The sequence below is a fragment of the Anguilla rostrata genome, chromosome 1, assembly GCF_018555375.3.
Source record: "Anguilla rostrata isolate EN2019 chromosome 1, ASM1855537v3, whole genome shotgun sequence".
NCBI lineage: Eukaryota > Metazoa > Chordata > Actinopteri > Anguilliformes > Anguillidae > Anguilla > Anguilla rostrata.
In genome coordinates, this window is record NC_057933.1 from 83,791,754 (window position 1) to 83,808,862 (window position 17,109).

The 17,109-nt window shown below is 49.3% G+C and overlaps 1 protein-coding gene across 4 annotated transcripts; it reads left to right on the forward strand.

Annotated features, from left to right (window-relative positions):
• The first annotated feature begins 82 nt into the window (after positions 1-82).
• LOC135241157 (homeobox-containing protein 1-like) lies at positions 83-16,558 on the forward strand. Of its 4 annotated transcripts, none has more exons than XM_064311317.1 (10): positions 271-565; positions 959-1,069; positions 3,800-4,193; positions 4,947-5,032; positions 6,301-6,411; positions 6,968-7,154; positions 8,652-8,734; positions 9,855-9,950; positions 11,892-12,022; positions 12,463-16,558. In XM_064311317.1, the coding sequence occupies exons 1-10, from the start codon at positions 301-303 to the stop codon at positions 12,601-12,603; spliced, it is 1,605 nt and encodes a 534-aa protein (XP_064167387.1). In that variant the 5' UTR covers positions 271-300; the 3' UTR covers positions 12,604-16,558. The 4 variants fall into 4 exon arrangements, with proteins under 4 accessions (XP_064167401.1, XP_064167387.1, XP_064167394.1 ...); XM_064311338.1 differs by having other exon boundaries at positions 287-565; positions 906-1,069; XM_064311331.1 differs by lacking the exons at positions 11,892-12,022; positions 12,463-16,558 and adding an exon at positions 10,712-11,214 and having other exon boundaries at positions 83-565.
• Positions 16,559-17,109: the final 551 nt, after the last annotated feature.

Consider the following 17,109-nt stretch of genomic DNA (forward strand, 5'->3'; position numbering starts at 1 on the left):
TGTACAGGTCATACGTGTGTAGATATTGGATAATAATAATAATAATAATAATAATAATAATAATAATAATAATAATAATAATAATAATAATAATAATAAAGTCATTAAGTATTGGTTTTGTAATTATTAGAAGTATTGTTTGCATTGTTATTCACACAACATATAATTATAAACCTCTTTATTAATTCCCACGCTGAACCATTAAAAAAATACTACATTATTTATTTGGCAGTAGTTCTGAGTACCGCGTTTGATTTTCCCTCTTGGTCTAATAACGATTACTTCCTGCATCAACCCGCGATGCGATGGGGTCAGAGGTCGATGCCAGAGATCGGCTCCAGTACCGTTTCGGTACCATTTCCTGCGCGCGCCAGCATCGCGGCAGACAGTGACCCCGCTGTCACCTTCACTTGGCTGCGAGGAAGCCCGGGGACGTCCGCGGCGACGCCCGCATCACCGCGAGGCAGCGCGCCGTGCACGGGCGGGCGAGACGGGGGGAGAGCGACGCTCGCATCACCTCGTCTGCCGCACTCTGTCAGTCAATCTGCGGCTACCGCACTGGGAGGTAAGCGAAGGCGACAGTCCCGTTATTTCCCCTCGCTTGATCATTAAGCGAGCCGAGAAGACTGACGGCTGTGTGCACGTTACTAGGGGTGGACAAGGCTTCCTATCTCCCGTCGCGTGCGCGGACAGCAGCTGCTGGGTATTGTTGCCACTGCAGAAGGGAGGGGGTAGGCGCGTGGTCTATCTGATTACGATAGGAACGTGTCTCCGAATAATATTGATAAAAATCCTCCGCGACATTTTAAATTTATTTTTAGCATAGTGGCGTTTATTGGCATACTGCATTTGGCAGAGTAAGCTATGCTTGTTTTTAATGTTTTGTGTTTAATTATATTTTTCAGAATTATCTGCACCGTCGCGCTCTCTTAGGATGCTCTCCCTGTGTGTCATTAAGCTCCTCAGCCTCCGCGAGCCATGCGACAGTGGTGCCTTCCGCCCATAGCTCCCAGCTCGGAACCTCTTCTGACGGGTGTACAGTCTCCCCAGCTGCCTGGCGCGCCGTTAGGTACTGATCTGCTTTGTGAAATAGCGCTACAGTGAGACGTTTAACGCGGTTATCACGTTGGTTATATATTTATTGTGTGTGTGTGAGGATGGTTGTCCTTAAAAGACTTTGTGACATGCATCTGCAGATGGTGCTTCTACAGAACTCCCTGTTCCTCTCCGCATTCATCAAGGTTCTCATTAATGTTTTTTTCTGGGCATCCTTGGCCCATCAGTGATTTAGGTCCAAAAGCCTCTGTTTTTCCTGAATACCCAGAATGCATTTCTTAAAAGAGCCCAAGGAGAGAACGAACACTCAGAACCAAATCAAACCTATATTACTATTCATAATCTATGGGTTCTTATTGAAAGATTACCATCATGCACATGTTACATTTCACAGCGAGTGCCACAACTGTCTGTCCTTCAGGTGAATCAAGAGCATCACCTGAGAGGGCACAGGTCTGGGTGACACCCTGAGACTGTACATGTTGTGGCTGTTTTACTCCCTACAGACTATGCACAGTACTGCAGGAGAGCCAGTGACTATTTTACACCCTACAAGCCGCACACAATACCACCGGAGACCCAGTGACTATTTTACCCCCTACATGCCACACACAGTACTACAGGAGAGATCTAGTGCTGATTGGAGAAGAGGTTCTCTGGCATGTAGCATTGAGGGAACCTAAAGCAACTGTTACCTGCCAGTCCCTGGGTGACTTAAATCCCCCCCCCCCACCTGATGGGACCCCACCAATGGCGTTCCGCCACAGGGGGGGCTTCGCTGAGTCTTGGCTTGAGCCTGCAGTGGCAGAGTCCAGTCTGTCCCGCTACACTGCTGTGGCACTCCGTTAGCAGAGGCTTTTAATCCTGAATCATCTCCAGTGGAGTGGAACGTGTGCGTGCGTCTGAGTTATTAACCTCCCAGGAAATGCCCATTCGCGTTTGTCCTCTGCTGGGAACACGAGTCTGGTCCTAATCTCAGGAAGCGTACGCTCTGCCGCAGCGTGCTGAAACCTGCACTGCAAGCAACGTGCAACACAAATAAAAACAATCATATTACTGCTCATATTTTCACTGTGACATGTTTTTTTTCTCATCCAAGACGCTTGTGTTATGTCATAAAATTAAAATGAAAATACTCAAACTTCTTCTCTGGCAGGTTTCAGTAGGATAACCGGCGTTCCCAGACCTGCGAGGCTAAGGGCGGCAGGCCTTCACATGCGGAGCGAGCTTCTCAGGCCGCCCGAGCTGCCCAAAAGCCGAGAGAGGAACATCCTCCTCAAAACGTGCTCTCCATTCCGTGGGCTTTCGGGGGGGCTGTTTACTCCCACACCCATAGCAACAGGGCAATAACACAGGAAGGCTCTGAAATTCCATCAGAATGTTCCAGCGTTCCGGAGGGCTGTAGAGGAAATGAGAGCTCCACGGACCGTCTTTTAGGGAGGGGGACCTTTTGACCCGACTGTGCCTCTGCCCCGCCCACCCCGGGGCGGTCTGCTCCTCATAAAAACGGGCGTGATGTGGTTATGGTCCATTTGACGGGACGGGTGTGTCCCCTGGCTGTGTCCCCACGGACAGGATTCAGGCCTGCCTGCGTGCCTTAGAGCCTACAGAGCGTGATCGCAGTCAGTCAGTATTCATATGGAGCAGGGGTGCCCAGTCTCATCTGAGGAGGGACGGTGTTGGTGCAGGGGTTCTAGCCCAGCGCCGAAAAGGGCGGGTGTGGGTGCTGGTTTTTTATTCTGATTCAAGGACAACCACCTCATCCGATAAAAAAGTAAAACTTGTTCTCTTCCTCCCTTTTTGTCTTTATTGCTGAAGGCCTGTAGGAGCTGGAACATTCTGGACTGTGTGTAGAGCTAATCTCTAATGAATATTTTATAAATACGTCCAATCAGAATGCTTCAGCTTCAGTGGTAGAGAGACAGAACCGGTAAACGTCTGCAAAGCGACGGTTACAAAGCTGATCTTTTGATTGGCCTCGTACACTCCTTGTGCTGGAGCCATTGTATTCCAAAGGCGCTGAACGTTAAATTTTGTCTTCTCGCCAGGGGCCAGAACATTCCTGCCTGCTACGTTTTCAGGAAGTTCTTGATGAAGGGGCGGGAGCCCGTGCCGTACTGGGGCAGAGGCTGTTCGGCACTGTGCTACAGCCCCGGGAGGCCCGAGGCGCCCCCAGGACCCTACAGCAGGGGGCCGGGCCGGGTCCCAATCAGCACACTCGCCTACTATTGAGTACACAAGTGGCACACGAGAAGTATAAAAACTTGTGTACTCAGTAGTAGGCAAGTGTGCTGATTCAGATGCAGCCCTTCTTACTCAGCTCTTAGTTGATCAATTAAAGCAGATCGAGCCTCACAAATTTACCTCACTCCTTATTTTTTTTTTTTCTCTGATCTAGTTGCAGAATTTCAGGTGAACGCTAGGCCGAGCAGGCGTCCTCATTTTACTGGCCATTTCTTATTTTTGGGACTGAAAATATCCATCCAGGCGGGATTTCTAAATTCCAGTGGCCAGTTAGGTTTTGCTCATTTCATAGACTGTATATGACCATATATATGTATTATCCTCATAATGCCCACCCACCCCGTCCTCTTTCTAACAGGATATGGTCACTCTAGTGAAAATACAGAGCCAGCAAAACCTGTGGCTCTCCAGGACCAGAGCTGAGGCCTACTGCTCTATAGAGTCTGTGGTTGAGTTCACCCCTGACCCCTGACCCCTGAGCTCTGTGTTAACACTTCAGATGCCAGGATGGAGTACTGTGACGTGGAGCCTCGCTACACCATCGAGCAGATCGACCTGCTGCAGCGGCTGCGTCTGTCGGGGATGTCCAAACCGCAGATCGTCCACGCCCTCGAGTCCCTGGAGAGGCTGGACCCCATTCCAAGCCCCGCCCCCGCGACGGGCCCCGCCCCCACCCCCGCCAACGCCCAGTCCTCCTCCTCCCTCTCCTCCTCCTCGTCCCTCACCTCCGCCACTACTCAGACCCCCAGCCTGGACGCCTCGCCGTCACCTAGCAACAGCTATGAGGCCTCCCCCCCGCCCCTCTACCCCGTCAGCGGAGGTCAGAGGTCGTTCTGTTATGACCTGGCAGAGGAGGACTGGGACGTGGAGGAGAAAGTGGAGGAGTACATGAGGTAATACCATAGAAATATTAATCACCAAAGTGGCTGTTCTCTGTGGTCCAGCAATGTGGTCATACCATAGAAATATACATCACTAGGGTGGCTCTTCTCTGTGGTCTAGCAATGTCGTCATACCATAGAAATATTAATCGCCAAGGTGGCTCTTCTCTGTGGTCCAGCAATGTGGTCATACCATAGAAATATTAATCGCCAAGGTGGCTCTTCTCTGTGGTCCAGCAATGTGGTCATACCATAGAAATATTCATTCAAAAAATTACAGACAGCTGTAAAAAATGAAACAAGTTGAAAAGCAACCACACAAAAAGCCTCTTAGAAAGTGCTCATAAAGACCACAAGTAATTTAAATAAACACAGAACTGAGTAATATGCACGTGTGCTGGTGTGTACAGGTGTGCTTCTGTGTTTGAAATGGGAGGGGTTATATGTGTGTGCATGCTTGTCTGTTTTTGTGTGTGTAACTTTGTCTGATTGTGTGTGTGTGTATGTGTGTGCGTGCATGTCTGTGTGAACGTGTGCTTGCATGTGTGTGTGCGTGTGTGCGTGTCTGTGTGTGTGTGTGTGTGCATGTGTGTGTGTGCGTGTGTGTGTGTGTGTTCGCGTGTGTGTGTGCGTGCGTGCGCGTGTGTGTGCGTGTCTGTGTGTGCGTGCGCGCGCGTGTGTGTGTGTGAACGTGTGCTTGCGTGTGTGTGTGTGTGTGTGCGCGTGCGTGTCTGTGTGTGTGTGTGCGTGTGTGTGTGATTCCAGACGGGACAGCCACATGGTGAAGGAGGAGATCAAGGTGTTTCTGAACAACAGGAGGATCTCGCAGGCGATCGTTGGGCAGGTGACAGGTGAGCTGTGTGTGACACACCTGTGTGGGCCGGCTCCGCCCACGGATGGAATGTAGCGGCGTCGCTCTGTCTGCGCTAGTGTCTCAGCGCTCCCCTGCACACGCCTCCACTAGCGTCTCAGCGCTCCCCTGCACACGCCTCCACTAGCGTCTCAGCGCTCCCCTGCACACGCCTCCACTAGCGTCTCAGCGCTCCCCCTGCGCTCCCCCTGCGCTCCCCTGCGCTGCCCCTGCGCTGCCCCTGCGCTGCCCCTGCGCTCCCCTGCGCTGCCCCTGCGCTCCCCTGCGCTGCCCCTGCGCTCCCCTGCGCTCCCCTGCGCTCCCCCTGCGCTCCCCTGCGCTCCCTGCGCTCGCCCCTGCGCTCCCTGCGCTCCCCCTGCGCTCCTGCCCCCTGCGCTCCCCTGCGCTCCCCTGCGCTCCCCCGCGCTCCCCTGCGCTCCCCTGCGCTCCCCCTGCGCTCCCCCTGCGTCCCCCTGCGCTCCCCCTGCGCTGCCCCCTGCGCTCCCCCTGCGCTTGCCCCCTGCGCTCCCCTGCGCTGCCCCTGCGCTCAGCCCCTGCGCTGCCCCTGCGCTCCCCTGCGCTCCCCTGCGCTCCCCCCCCTCGCGCTGCCCCTGCGCTGCCCCCTGCGCTGCTCCTGCGCTGCCCCTGCGCTCCCCCTGCACTCCCCCTGCGCTGCCCCCTGCGCTCCCCCTGCGCTCCCCTGCGCTCCCCTGCCTCCCCTGCGCTGCCCCCTGCGCTCCCCCTGCGCTCCCCCTGCGCTCGCCCCTGCGCTGCCCCTGCGCTCCCCTGCGCTCCCCTGCCTCCCTGCGCTCCCCTGCGCTCCCCTCCTGCGCTGCCCTGCGCTCCCCTGCGCTGCCCCTGCGCTCCCCTGCGCTGCCCCTGCGCTCCCCCTGCGCTCCCCCTGCGCTGCCCCTGCGCTCCCCCTGCGCTCCCCCTGCGCTGCCCCTGTGCACGCCTCCGTCTCTCAGGCTCTTCTGCTCTGAAGAGCTCAGGGAGACGCACGAGGACGTCTGCGGCACACGCTGCTGATTCGTTATTGGCTTTTTGTGTGAACCTTGACTAATGTTTGCATTTTAATGGGTTTTAATGCATTTTAGTGATCAGAATATATTTTCCAAAACAAGAACAATACTCCCTTTACATCCTAATCTTAAGGTGTGTTTTTTTACTCCCCTTTCTACTCCTCTTCTCTGACCCCTGACCCCCTGGCCTCTCCCCTGCCTGCGGGGGCCTGGTGTTTTTTTTGGGGGGGGGGGGGGATTTCTCCAGGGATCAGTCAGAGCTACATCTCCCAGTGGCTCCTGCAGCAGGGGCTGGAGATGAGCGACTCCAAGCGCAGGGCCTTCTACCGCTGGTACCTGCTGGAGCGGAGCAGCCCAGGTGAGCCCTCACACAGGCCCCGCCCACACAGGTGAGCCCTCACACAGGCCCCGCCCACACAGGTGAGCTCTCACACAGGCCCCGCCCCAACAGGTGAGCTTTACAGGCCCCGCCCACACAGGGGAGTCTGTGGCATACTCACTATCACTAGTGAGAGGGAACCTGCTCCGTAAGATAAATCCAGACTTAAGTCTAATGTTTAGACCCGACTTAAATACTGATTTTTGTTCTCTTCTTGTCATAAGCCATTAAGTTGCCCAACAGCCCTTGGTCAGACATATTACATATTACATATTTTCTAAATTTTAAAGCAGTCCAGCAGATCCTGGGAAATTTTTAAAGAAAACCAAGAACATTCTTGCTCTGAATGTTGTGAAAATTGCTTTTGCTTACTTGTAGTCCAGGGGTTAAATGCATATAGAATCATTCATGTGTGGTCTCTAATCAGATCGGTATAACAGTGCCAGTAAAAAAATGCAGCCCACTCTAAGCGATCATGTTGGGGATGTTTTGAGCTTTATTGTGTAAGGAGCCTTCTCGTTACTGCCCCCTGCAGGAGCCACGTTGTCACTGCGGCCTCTTGTGAAAGAGGAGCCGGACTGGAGGGCCAGCATCAGCCCTGGGGGAGGCGGGGCCGTGCTGCCTGTGGGCGGGGCAGGAGTGGCACCTGGGGGCGGAGCTATGAGGCTGCGCAGAGGCAGCCGCTTCACCTGGAGGAAGGAGTGCCTGTCAATCATGGAGGGGTGAGCCAATCACTGCCCTCCCTGCAACTGTGCTGTCCAATCACAACCTGTGCAACCGGGTAGGCCAATCACATCCTTCTCTGTAACTGTATAAGCCAATCACAGCTTCCTCTCAATGGTGTAGGCCAATCATAGCCCTTTCTGCAACAGTGTTGGGTAACAGGCACTGTATTAACCACACATTTACCGTACAGTAAACTGTGGACCTCATAAATGGAGTTTAATGATTTTGTGTGTGAATGTGAGTAAATGATGTTTGGAGTTTAGCAGCCATTAGTAAGTGGCAGAGAGACTGATCAGGACCAGGGATGCAGTGCTGGGTCCTTGACAGGCTGGGTGCTCATTCGGCAGCAGGGTGATTGACAGGCTGGGTGCTCATTGGGCAGCAGGGTGATTGACAGGCTGGGTTCTCATTGGGCAGCAGGGTGATTGACAGGCTGGGTGCTCATAGGGCAGCAGGGTGATTGACAGGCTGGGTGCTCATTGGGCAGCAGGGTGATTGACAGGCTGGGTGCTCATTGGGCAGCAGGGTGATTGACAGGCTGGGTGCTCATTGGGCAGCAGGGTGATTGACAGGCTGGGTGCTCATTGGGCAGCAGGGTGATTGACAGGCTGGGTGCTCATTGGTCAGCAGGGTGATTGACAGGTTGGGTGCTCATTGGGCAGCAGGGTGATTGACAGGCTGGGTGCTCATTGGTCAGCAGGGTGATTGACAGGCTGGGTGCTCATTGGTCAGCAGGGTGATTGACAGGCTGGGTGCTCATTGGGCAGCAGGGTGATTGACAGGCTGGGTGCTCATTGGTCAGCAGGGTGATTGACAGGCTGGGTGCTCATTGGGCAGCAGGGTGATTGACAGGCTGGGTGCTCATTGGTCAGCAGGGTGATTGACAGGCTGGGTGCTCATTGGGCAGCAGGGTGATTGACAGGCTGGGTTCTCATTGGGCAGCAGGGTGATTGACAGGCTGGGTGCTCATTGGACAGCAGGGTGATTGACAGGCTGGGTGCTCATTGGGCAGCAGGGTGATTGACAGGCTGGGTGCTCATTGGACAGCAGGGTGATTGACAGGCTGGGTGCTCATTGGACAGCAGGGTGATTGACAGGCTGGGTGCTCATTGGACAGCAGGGTGATTGACAGGCTGGGTGCTCATTGGGCAGCAGGGTGATTGACAGGCTGGGTGCTCATTGGACAGCAGGGTGATTGACAGGCTGGGTGCTCATTGGGCAGCAGGGTGATTGACAGGCTGGGTGCTCATTGGACAGCAGGGTGATTGACAGGCTGGGTGCTCATTGGACAGCAGGGTGATTGACAGGCTGGGTGCTCATTGGACAGCAGGGTGATTGACAGGCTGGGTGCTCATTGGACAGCAGGGTGATTGACAGGCTGGGTGCTCATTGGACAGCAGGGTGATTGACAGGCTGGGTGCTCATTGGTCAGCAGGGTGATTGACAGGCCTAGTGGAGGTGCTGATCTGCTCTCATCATTAAACGTGTTTCAGCTTCTTCATGGAGAACCAGTATCCTGACGAAGCCAAGCGGGAGGAGATCGCCAACGCTTGCAACTGCGTGATCCAGAAGCCAGGTTATTATTATTATTATTATTATTATTTAGCTAACGTTAGCTGACTAGTTTTCATTATTTAAACGGAACGATTTCACCAGAATTAGCGCTGTGACTAGAGTAGTACAGAAATACGATGCTGGAGCTCATCGTTTATTCGGACCTCGATTCACACTGTCAACAGTCAGCCCCTGCATACAGGGGGGGCCCCGAAAATTCAGGGATAACCCCGCCCTGGAGCAGGGCCCGCTAACCCTAGGCTAATGTCGGGGTTAGCCCACTTTGGAACTTGCCTGTGTGCAACGTCTGGTAACAAAGGGTTAAGAGCCCAGTCAGCCCCAGGGTTAAAACAGTTCCAGAATGCATTTAGTCCAGGGTTAAAACAGTTCCAGAATGCATTTAGCTCAGTGTTAAAACAGTTCCAGAATGCATTTAGTCCAGGGTTAAAACAGTTCCGGAATGCATTTAGCCCAGGGTTAAAACAGTTCCAGAATGCATTTATCCCAGGGTTAAAACAGTTCCAGAATGCATTTAGCCCAGGGTTAAAACAGTTCCAGAATGCATTTAGTCCAGGGTTAAAACAGTTCCAGAATGCATTTAGCCCAGGGTTAAAACAGTTCCAGAATGCATTTAGCCCAGGGTTAAAACAGTTCCAGAATGCATTTAGCCCAGGGTTAAAACAGTTCCGGAATGCATTTAGCCCAGGGTTAAGTGCAGTGTGAAAAACCCTTACTACTGGTAACTGAAAGCGGTGGAGTTCTTAAGCACTCTACTTGGAATTTTGAAAAAGCATTCCAAGAAATCACTTGCAGGGTTAGGTAGCAGAAGGGTTTGAGCATATGGTGTTAGACGTAGCAGAGTTAAGTGATAAACAAGTCTATTTATGGAAGAGATTCAGGTTGAGTAAATTGCTCAAGGGTGCAACGGCAATGCCCCACCTTGGAATCAAACCTACAAGTTACAAGGCTTGTTTCCTAACCAGGGGAGTTCCCTTGACTGTTGTGCAGAGCACTGATGATTGATTTGTGTTTGTATAAATGTGTGTTATGTGAGTTATGCTGATCTGTTGAAAAGTGTGTCAGTTATGCAGACACAGTTTGTCAGTTATGCAGACGTGGTGTGTGTTGTCACGTCGCTCTAGGGTGCAAGCTGTCCGAGTTTGAGCGTGTCACGGCACTGAAGGTGTACAACTGGTTCGCCAATCGCAGGAAGGACATGAAAAGGCGGGCTAACATAGGTGAGACCCCACCTGAAAAACCTTAGAGAAGAGTTCAGGTAACATCTGCACATTTACCGAGTAACAGACAAAAAGCACAAACATTTTCTTCAGTTTCCACCTAACACAGAAAGATGAGCTTTGCATAAAAGTTATCTTGAACATGGCTTTCCTCGAAATAGCCTGTTTTGGCTTTCATGACAATTTGATTATTAGTCTATTCAATAATTTTGCAAAAGGGTGGTTGAAGGGAGGTGGAGGGGTAATTAAATAGCGTGAAATCTTACCTTCCGTAAGTTTTAAAAAAAACCCCAGGTAGCTTAATACCTTTAGTAAGTAAGTGCAAGTAAAATAGGCACTAAAGTTGCAAGAAATATTTCAAAGTACAACTCATCTTTTTGTGTTATTGTAGGTAGAAATGGGAAAAAATGTTATCCTTTGGTTTGTTGTTCAAAAAATGCACATATATTAACAGAATTCTTCTCTACCTAAGGTTTTTTAGAAAACCACAAGTGGCCTACTTTTGGCCTGTACTTTGACCTATGTACAGTACACACACACACACACACAAATGCATGCATGCAGACATAAGTATATTCATGCACACATACATTATGTCTGTGGCGAATACATGTTTAGATGGCCAGTAAAATCTCAAAACGTGCTACCCAACAAAAAGTAAAAAAGAAACAAGTTTGTTGAGTTCTGTTGAGAATATCTGTGAAAATGTCAGTTGTGTCACGTCAGGAACTGTATTTTAATGGAGCCTCGTGTGGTTACAGTTGAAACATACTGAGCCAGGTGCGCTCAGGGACCGCGCCCACAGGCCTCGGGAAGCAGGCAAACCTGCGTGTTTGGGAGGGGTAGGGATTCAGGCCCGGTTCGCTTCCTAACGCTGAGCGATTGTTATCAACATAACTGAGTGCACGCAGTGTAATTAGTTAAGGGCTGTTGTTGTTATTGAAGAACTCGCCTTACAGGAAACAGCCAAACTGTAAGCGCTGCATTCAGACAGGGGGGGGGCTGCTCAGCGCACGTACCGGAACCCCCCCCCTTCCCCCACCAGTGCGCGCTGCGTCAACTGAACAACAGGAGCAGCAGAATCTTAACCTGCTCGCTCTGATTGGAGGAGGTTTGGAGGAGGTGTAGAGTATTTTAACCTGCTCACTCTGATTGGAGGGGGTGTGGATGGATGGAGATGGGGATGGAGGGACAGTTCAATCAAAATAAAAGTTTGGAAAATTAAAAGAAATAATAATAATAACAGTTTGGGTACAATTGATAAGGGGGTGGGAAAAAGTCAGATGACTTCAGATCATCCTCAAAACTTCCAGAAGGAAACTATTTTGCCAAAGAGCAGGAGCATTTTTTTCATAACAGCTTGATGATGGTAATGATGATGGCAATGGTAGTGATGAAGATGAAGTATTGAGGTGCTGCTCCTGTGGTGAGGTGTGATGGCTGTGCTGGGGGGAGATAAGATGGTAAATGGACTGCATTTATTTATATTTTTTATCCAAAGCGCTTTACAATTGATCGAACCGGTAACCCTCCGACTGCCAGACAACCGCTCTTACCTCCTGAGCTATGTCTCCCCCATCTAGAGAAGAAAGACAAAGACAGAGTGAAGAGGGATGAGTGGAAAGGGGATGAGTAAAGAGGGGGTGAGTAAAGAGGGAGATGAGTGGAGAGGGGGATGAGTGGAGAGGGGGATGAGCAGAAAGGGGATGAGTAAAGAGGGGGATGAGAAGAAAGGGGGATGAGCGGAAAGGGGATGAGTGGAGAGGGGATGAGTGGAAAGGGGATGAGTAAAGAGGGGGATAAGCAGAAAGGGGGATGAGTGGAAAGGGGGATGAGTGGAAAGGGGATGAGTGGAAAGGGGATGAGTAGAAAGGGGGATGAGTGGAAAGGGGATGAGTAGAAAGGGGGATGAGTGTGTGCAGATTCGATCTCTTTCCTCAGAGGCTGCTATCCTGGAGAGCCACGGGATTGAGGTGCAGAGCCCCAGCTGTCACTCAAACGGAGAGGAGGCGGAGCCTCCGGAGCTGACGGAGCAGATGGGCGGAGATCTCCGCCAGACCACCCTCTATCAGGTGACACTGGCTGACATGTCAATCACAGGGGGGCGGGATTATGTTGAGATATGAACAGGCTGAATGCTGGATTATAGTCAGTCACAGGGGGGTGGGATTATGTTGAGATATGAACAGGCTGAATTCTGGATTATATGCTGTTAACGCTCTTAATATATATAATTATATATATAATTATATGCTGTTAATTATATGCTTGTCAACAGCCCTGAAGACACACAAGTATTTATCTACACGATTATTCATTCTGATGGTTAACTGTTCCGTGTGTGTGTTTGTGAAGGTTATGAGGCCAGCACAGGAATGTGTGTGTGTGCGTGTGTGTGTGTGCCTGTGCACGTGTGTGAGTGCACAGGCATTGCAGAGTTCTTCCAGTGTTTTAAGATTGTTAAAGATATGTGATTATTTAGAAGCAGGACATGTTTCCCCATTGCGAGCAGGAGGAAGTGTGCACCAGGAAAGACCCTGAGCAGGACGTGACCTCACTGGCTGCCGTGGTGATGACTCTCCCCAGCCCCACCCCACACCTGGCCAATCAGAAGCCGGACGAACTGAAAACGGAAGCTGCCGACGAGGAGTGACGCATGGGGGGCGGGGCTCGGGGGCGTGAATGAATCTGCCCGGCGGAGGCTGTGATGCTGACGTCTCCAGGGAGAAGACTGTGGGACGGACAATTACTCCAGGGATTCCTATGGTGCGCCCCCTAGTGGCAAGGAGGCAATTGTACATATTTATAATAGTAACCCCAATAGACAACTGTTGCATAGTAATCCACATTTAGTGCACTCTGATGATATAGTAACACATGACTCCAGATGGAAGGATGGAAAAATCACCCTTAAAGCCCTGAAATTGAAGAGTGAAGATTTCCCTCCCCCTACCTCAGCTAAAGACTTTTATTTTGACCTGTTATTACATTAACAGCTTTATTTAACTGATTCATGACAAACATGGTCGTGGCCAGATGACTGAAGTGATGCATTCTGGGAGAGATGACCCTGCAGGACAGGATTTAAAAGGAGCGAAATGAAGTTGTTGTTTTTCTCTCTCTTGTGGGTGTGAGAGTTGAGAGAATATGTATCATATGCAATGGACTTTTCTCCCTGCAACTTTTATGTTCTCATTCCTATATACACCTGGACATCGTGGTCAAATGGATCGACTATCAATAAATGTAAGCGCTACTTGAAGAAAGTACTGAATCTCTGGTAAACTGTGGTAATCTCTAGAGCAGAATAAATTATTATCGTTGCTATTTACCAATGGTAACATTAGTTGATGGACGACTGCTGAAGATTGGACCACAAAATTAGCATAAGTGACTTAGGTACGCCTATTTGTGTTAAAACCGTAACTGTGGTTGCAATCTATCAGAAATTATGATAGACACCGAGGCGCATGCGCATTTTTGTCAGTAGATGAGAAGACCGTCTGAAATGAATCATGCATTAATACTTTAGACGGCGAAACAAACGCATCATCGCTGAAGTCTTCAATTAATTAACAAATCAACAATCCATACTACGTGCGATCCCGAGCAGCACCGCTAGGTGGTGCCATTAACTCAAACAACAAGCGTTTTTTAAAGTTGCAGATGACTGGCTAGCTAAAGTTAGCTATTGGCATTTGCTACCACCTTGAGAGAACCACAATTAGGACAAAACGTGTATGTGCCTTTGGTAAAATACCCACGAAATAATTGTGTTAATTGCATTTTACTTTTATGCTTGTAATTATGTTTACAGGATTAGTTACCGAAACATTTTTTTTATAATTCGCTCGCTGGGCGGCTTCACTGGCTAATATGACCAGGTAAAGAACAAATTAACCGATGCAATGAGCAGGATTGACTGGCGATGTTAAATCAGGATTTAAACGCTCCTTGGTCGCGTCATATTACAGACAACTATCGGGTATTATTAGAATCTATGTCTAAATAATCTAATCTAAATAGTGTACATTTTCTCTCAACTACCACCATCTTTGCTTCCTAACTACGTAGCCTACACATCTGTATCGATAACCAAATAATGGCAACAGCGTTATAACCAAATTACAATTGTAGGTAACAGGGTAAATTGCCGGTGTTTTTTGTTGAATAGCCAATTGACATGTTAGATACGCAGCTGCTCACGCGAATGATTTAAATGCGCTTCTTGTTACAACACCGACAAAATAACGAAGCACCCGCGTACTAAGAACGTTTTATTTTTAATGTAGAGTAACACGGCGTCCCCAGTGCACGTTATCAACACTAAGTACCTACGTTGGCTCCAGCTTGTTGTGAGACAGATCTATCGCCGTCGGGATCCCGAAACACGGTCGTAGAAGCTGCCATTTTGCCCGTTACCTTTAGCTTTTGATTCATAGAGTTTGACTCCCGGCCAGATCCGCCTTCGGTACTGGACTCAAAAGTTGCGAGTTGCGACAGAGGATGAGGACATCGAAACTTTAAGTGATAAACAAACGCCATACAATATTTAAACTTGCGAAACATTTGCGATGATGCGCATCAGCTCTCTTTAGATCTCAGCCGAAAACGTTTTCAACGTACGTTTCTAAGTTACAAACGCACATACAGCACTGTCTATAAGTCTATAATTAAAACTTGCACAATCTAGTCTTGCCGTTGAACATATTGATATCAAAATGAGACCAAGTTACAATAAACAATATCAGCTATCTTAGCTCACACAGATTAAACAAACGCTACTAAAAAGCAATACTACCCAAATGTTTCCTAAATTATTTAATGTAACTTGGCCGTCTTTTTTCATCTTTTCATCTGAAGAAAATGTGGTCGTATAAACCTTGTGTCACATCAAAGTGTCAAATAACAAAAAAATAATCTCATGGAAGAAGACATCTTTTGAATTGTTTTAAACAGCTGATGAAAAATTACAGTTCATAATGGATATGTTTATACTTAGTTGTTAGGTTTGTCTTAAAAAGTGCACAAGTTTCTGTATAATTTCCAGCCGAGTCATTACCGTTGTTATGCGCGTGCTTGTAAATGGATGAGTTTCCAGTTTAACTAATGGACTGCTTGTAAAACATAGGCTACTTAACCAGCGAACGGCCATTTTAGTCTGAAACTACAGAAAAATATATGGAATATGTGCTGAGTTTTATTGTAAATGATTACAGTAAAATTGTGCATGTCATGGTAAACCTAATCGCGTAAATAATGTGCGCCACGTCACATAATCAAAATTTCAACCCTGCTTGTTTAGTCTTGGCCCGCTTTTGTAGACTAATTAATTCCCACTCTCAGTGCCAGGTCATCTAGTCACAGTGCAGTTTAATTAACATTACAACACTTCTAATTATCTGCACCACTACACATCTGTGCTGGGTGCAGTCCCAGCTGTACAGCTCCTGTCCCTGAGATACATCCTTTACGTGCACTGTCCATGCAAGCCACTGCTGTCACCGTTACAACTGGTATTTTAGCACTGTGATTGTGCAGGCTAACCGCATGTGCTGTGTGCTGACTGGTGTTCAGTCACATACTGGGTGTGCATCTTACCCAGTCAGTACCCAAGTTATATTTCATAGCCATTTCATGTACCTCCACCACCCTGCTGCTCTGACCACTGCTTCACACTGCTACTCTGATCACTGCTCCACACTGCTGCTCTGACCACTGCTCCACACCGCTGCTCTGATCACTGCTCCATACTGCTGCTCTGACCACTGCTCCACACTGCTGCTCTGATCACTGCTGCATACTGCTGCTCCAATCACTGCTCCACACTGCTGCTCTGATCACTGCTCCACTCTGCTGCTCTGATCACTGCTCCATACTGCTGCTCCAATCACTGCTCCACTCTGCTGCTCTGATCACTGCTCCACACTGCTGCTCTGACCACTGCTCCACACTGTTGCTCTGATCACTGTTCCACACTGCTGCTCTGATCACTGCTCCACACTGCTGCTCTGACCACTGCTCCACACTGTTGCTCTGATCACTGCTCCACACTGCTGCTCTGATCATTGCTCCACACTGCTGCTTTGACTACTGCTCCACACTGCTGCTCTGACCACTGCTCCACACTGCTGCTGTGACCGCTGCTCCACACTGCTGCTCCAATCACTGCTCCACTCTGCTGCTCTGATCACTGCTCCACACTGCTGCTCTGATCACTGCTCCACACCGCTGCTCTGATCACTGCTCCATACTGCTGCTCCGATCACTGCTGCTCTGATCACTGCTCCACACTGCTGCTCCAATCACTGCTTCACACTGCTGCTCTGATCACTGCTCCACACTGTTGCTCTGATCACTGCTCCACACTGCTGCTCTGATCACAGCTCCACACTGCTGCTCTGATCACTACTCCACACTGTTGTGTGTTGACTGCTGAAGTGACATGTGAATTGGAAATAAATACACAAATAATTGATTTAATTATTTTATTCCTTTATTGAGAGAGCCACATCACCCAAAGTTATTTTTTTGGATGGAGGAATTCAACAGTCCCAATCAAAGCACCAGTCACTCACAACTTCCAAACAAAATAAATGAAAAGAGAAGAGTTATATTTTCTAATAGAAAAAAAGGATCTGGCCTGACCACAAAGAAGAGCTCATATTGTGAAATAAACCCTATCTCTGTGTGCTGTTTTCAATATATTATTTTTGATAAATTATTACAGTACTAAAATATAATTTCAAAGAACTGTAATTATACTTTTAAAAAATTTATTTTCAAGTATGCCTTGTGTGTGTGTGTGTGTGCATGTGCGTAGTGTGTGTGTGTGTGTGCTGTGCGTGTGTAGTGCTGTGGTGTGTAGGGTGTGGTGTGTGTTGTGTGTATGTGTGTGTGTGGTGTGTGTGTGTGTGTGTGGTTGTGTAGGTGCCTGTGAGCGGTGGTGTGTGGTGGTGATGCGGAGCTGTGTGTTGCTGTGTGTGTGTGTGTGTTGTGTGTGCAGGTGCCTGTGAGCGTGTGTGTGTGCATGTGTGTAGTGTGTGTGTGTGTTGTGTGTGCAGGTGCCTGTGAGCGTGTGTGTGTGCATGTGTGTAGTGTGTGTGTGTGTTGTGTGTGCAGGTGCCTGTGAGCTGTGTGTGCTGTGGTGTGTGTGTGT

Coding starts and splice junctions, on each gene's coding strand:
- LOC135241157 (XM_064311317.1), top strand. CDS start 301: ATGCGATGGGGTCAGAGGTCGATGCCAGAGATCGGCTCCAGTACCGTT. Junction 566..958: donor TGCGGCTACCGCACTGGGAG/GTAAGCGAAGGC, acceptor TGTGTCATTAAG/CTCCTCAGCCTCCGCGAGCC. Junction 6,412..6,967: donor GCTGGAGCGGAGCAGCCCAG/GTGAGCCCTCAC, acceptor TGCCCCCTGCAG/GAGCCACGTTGTCACTGCGG.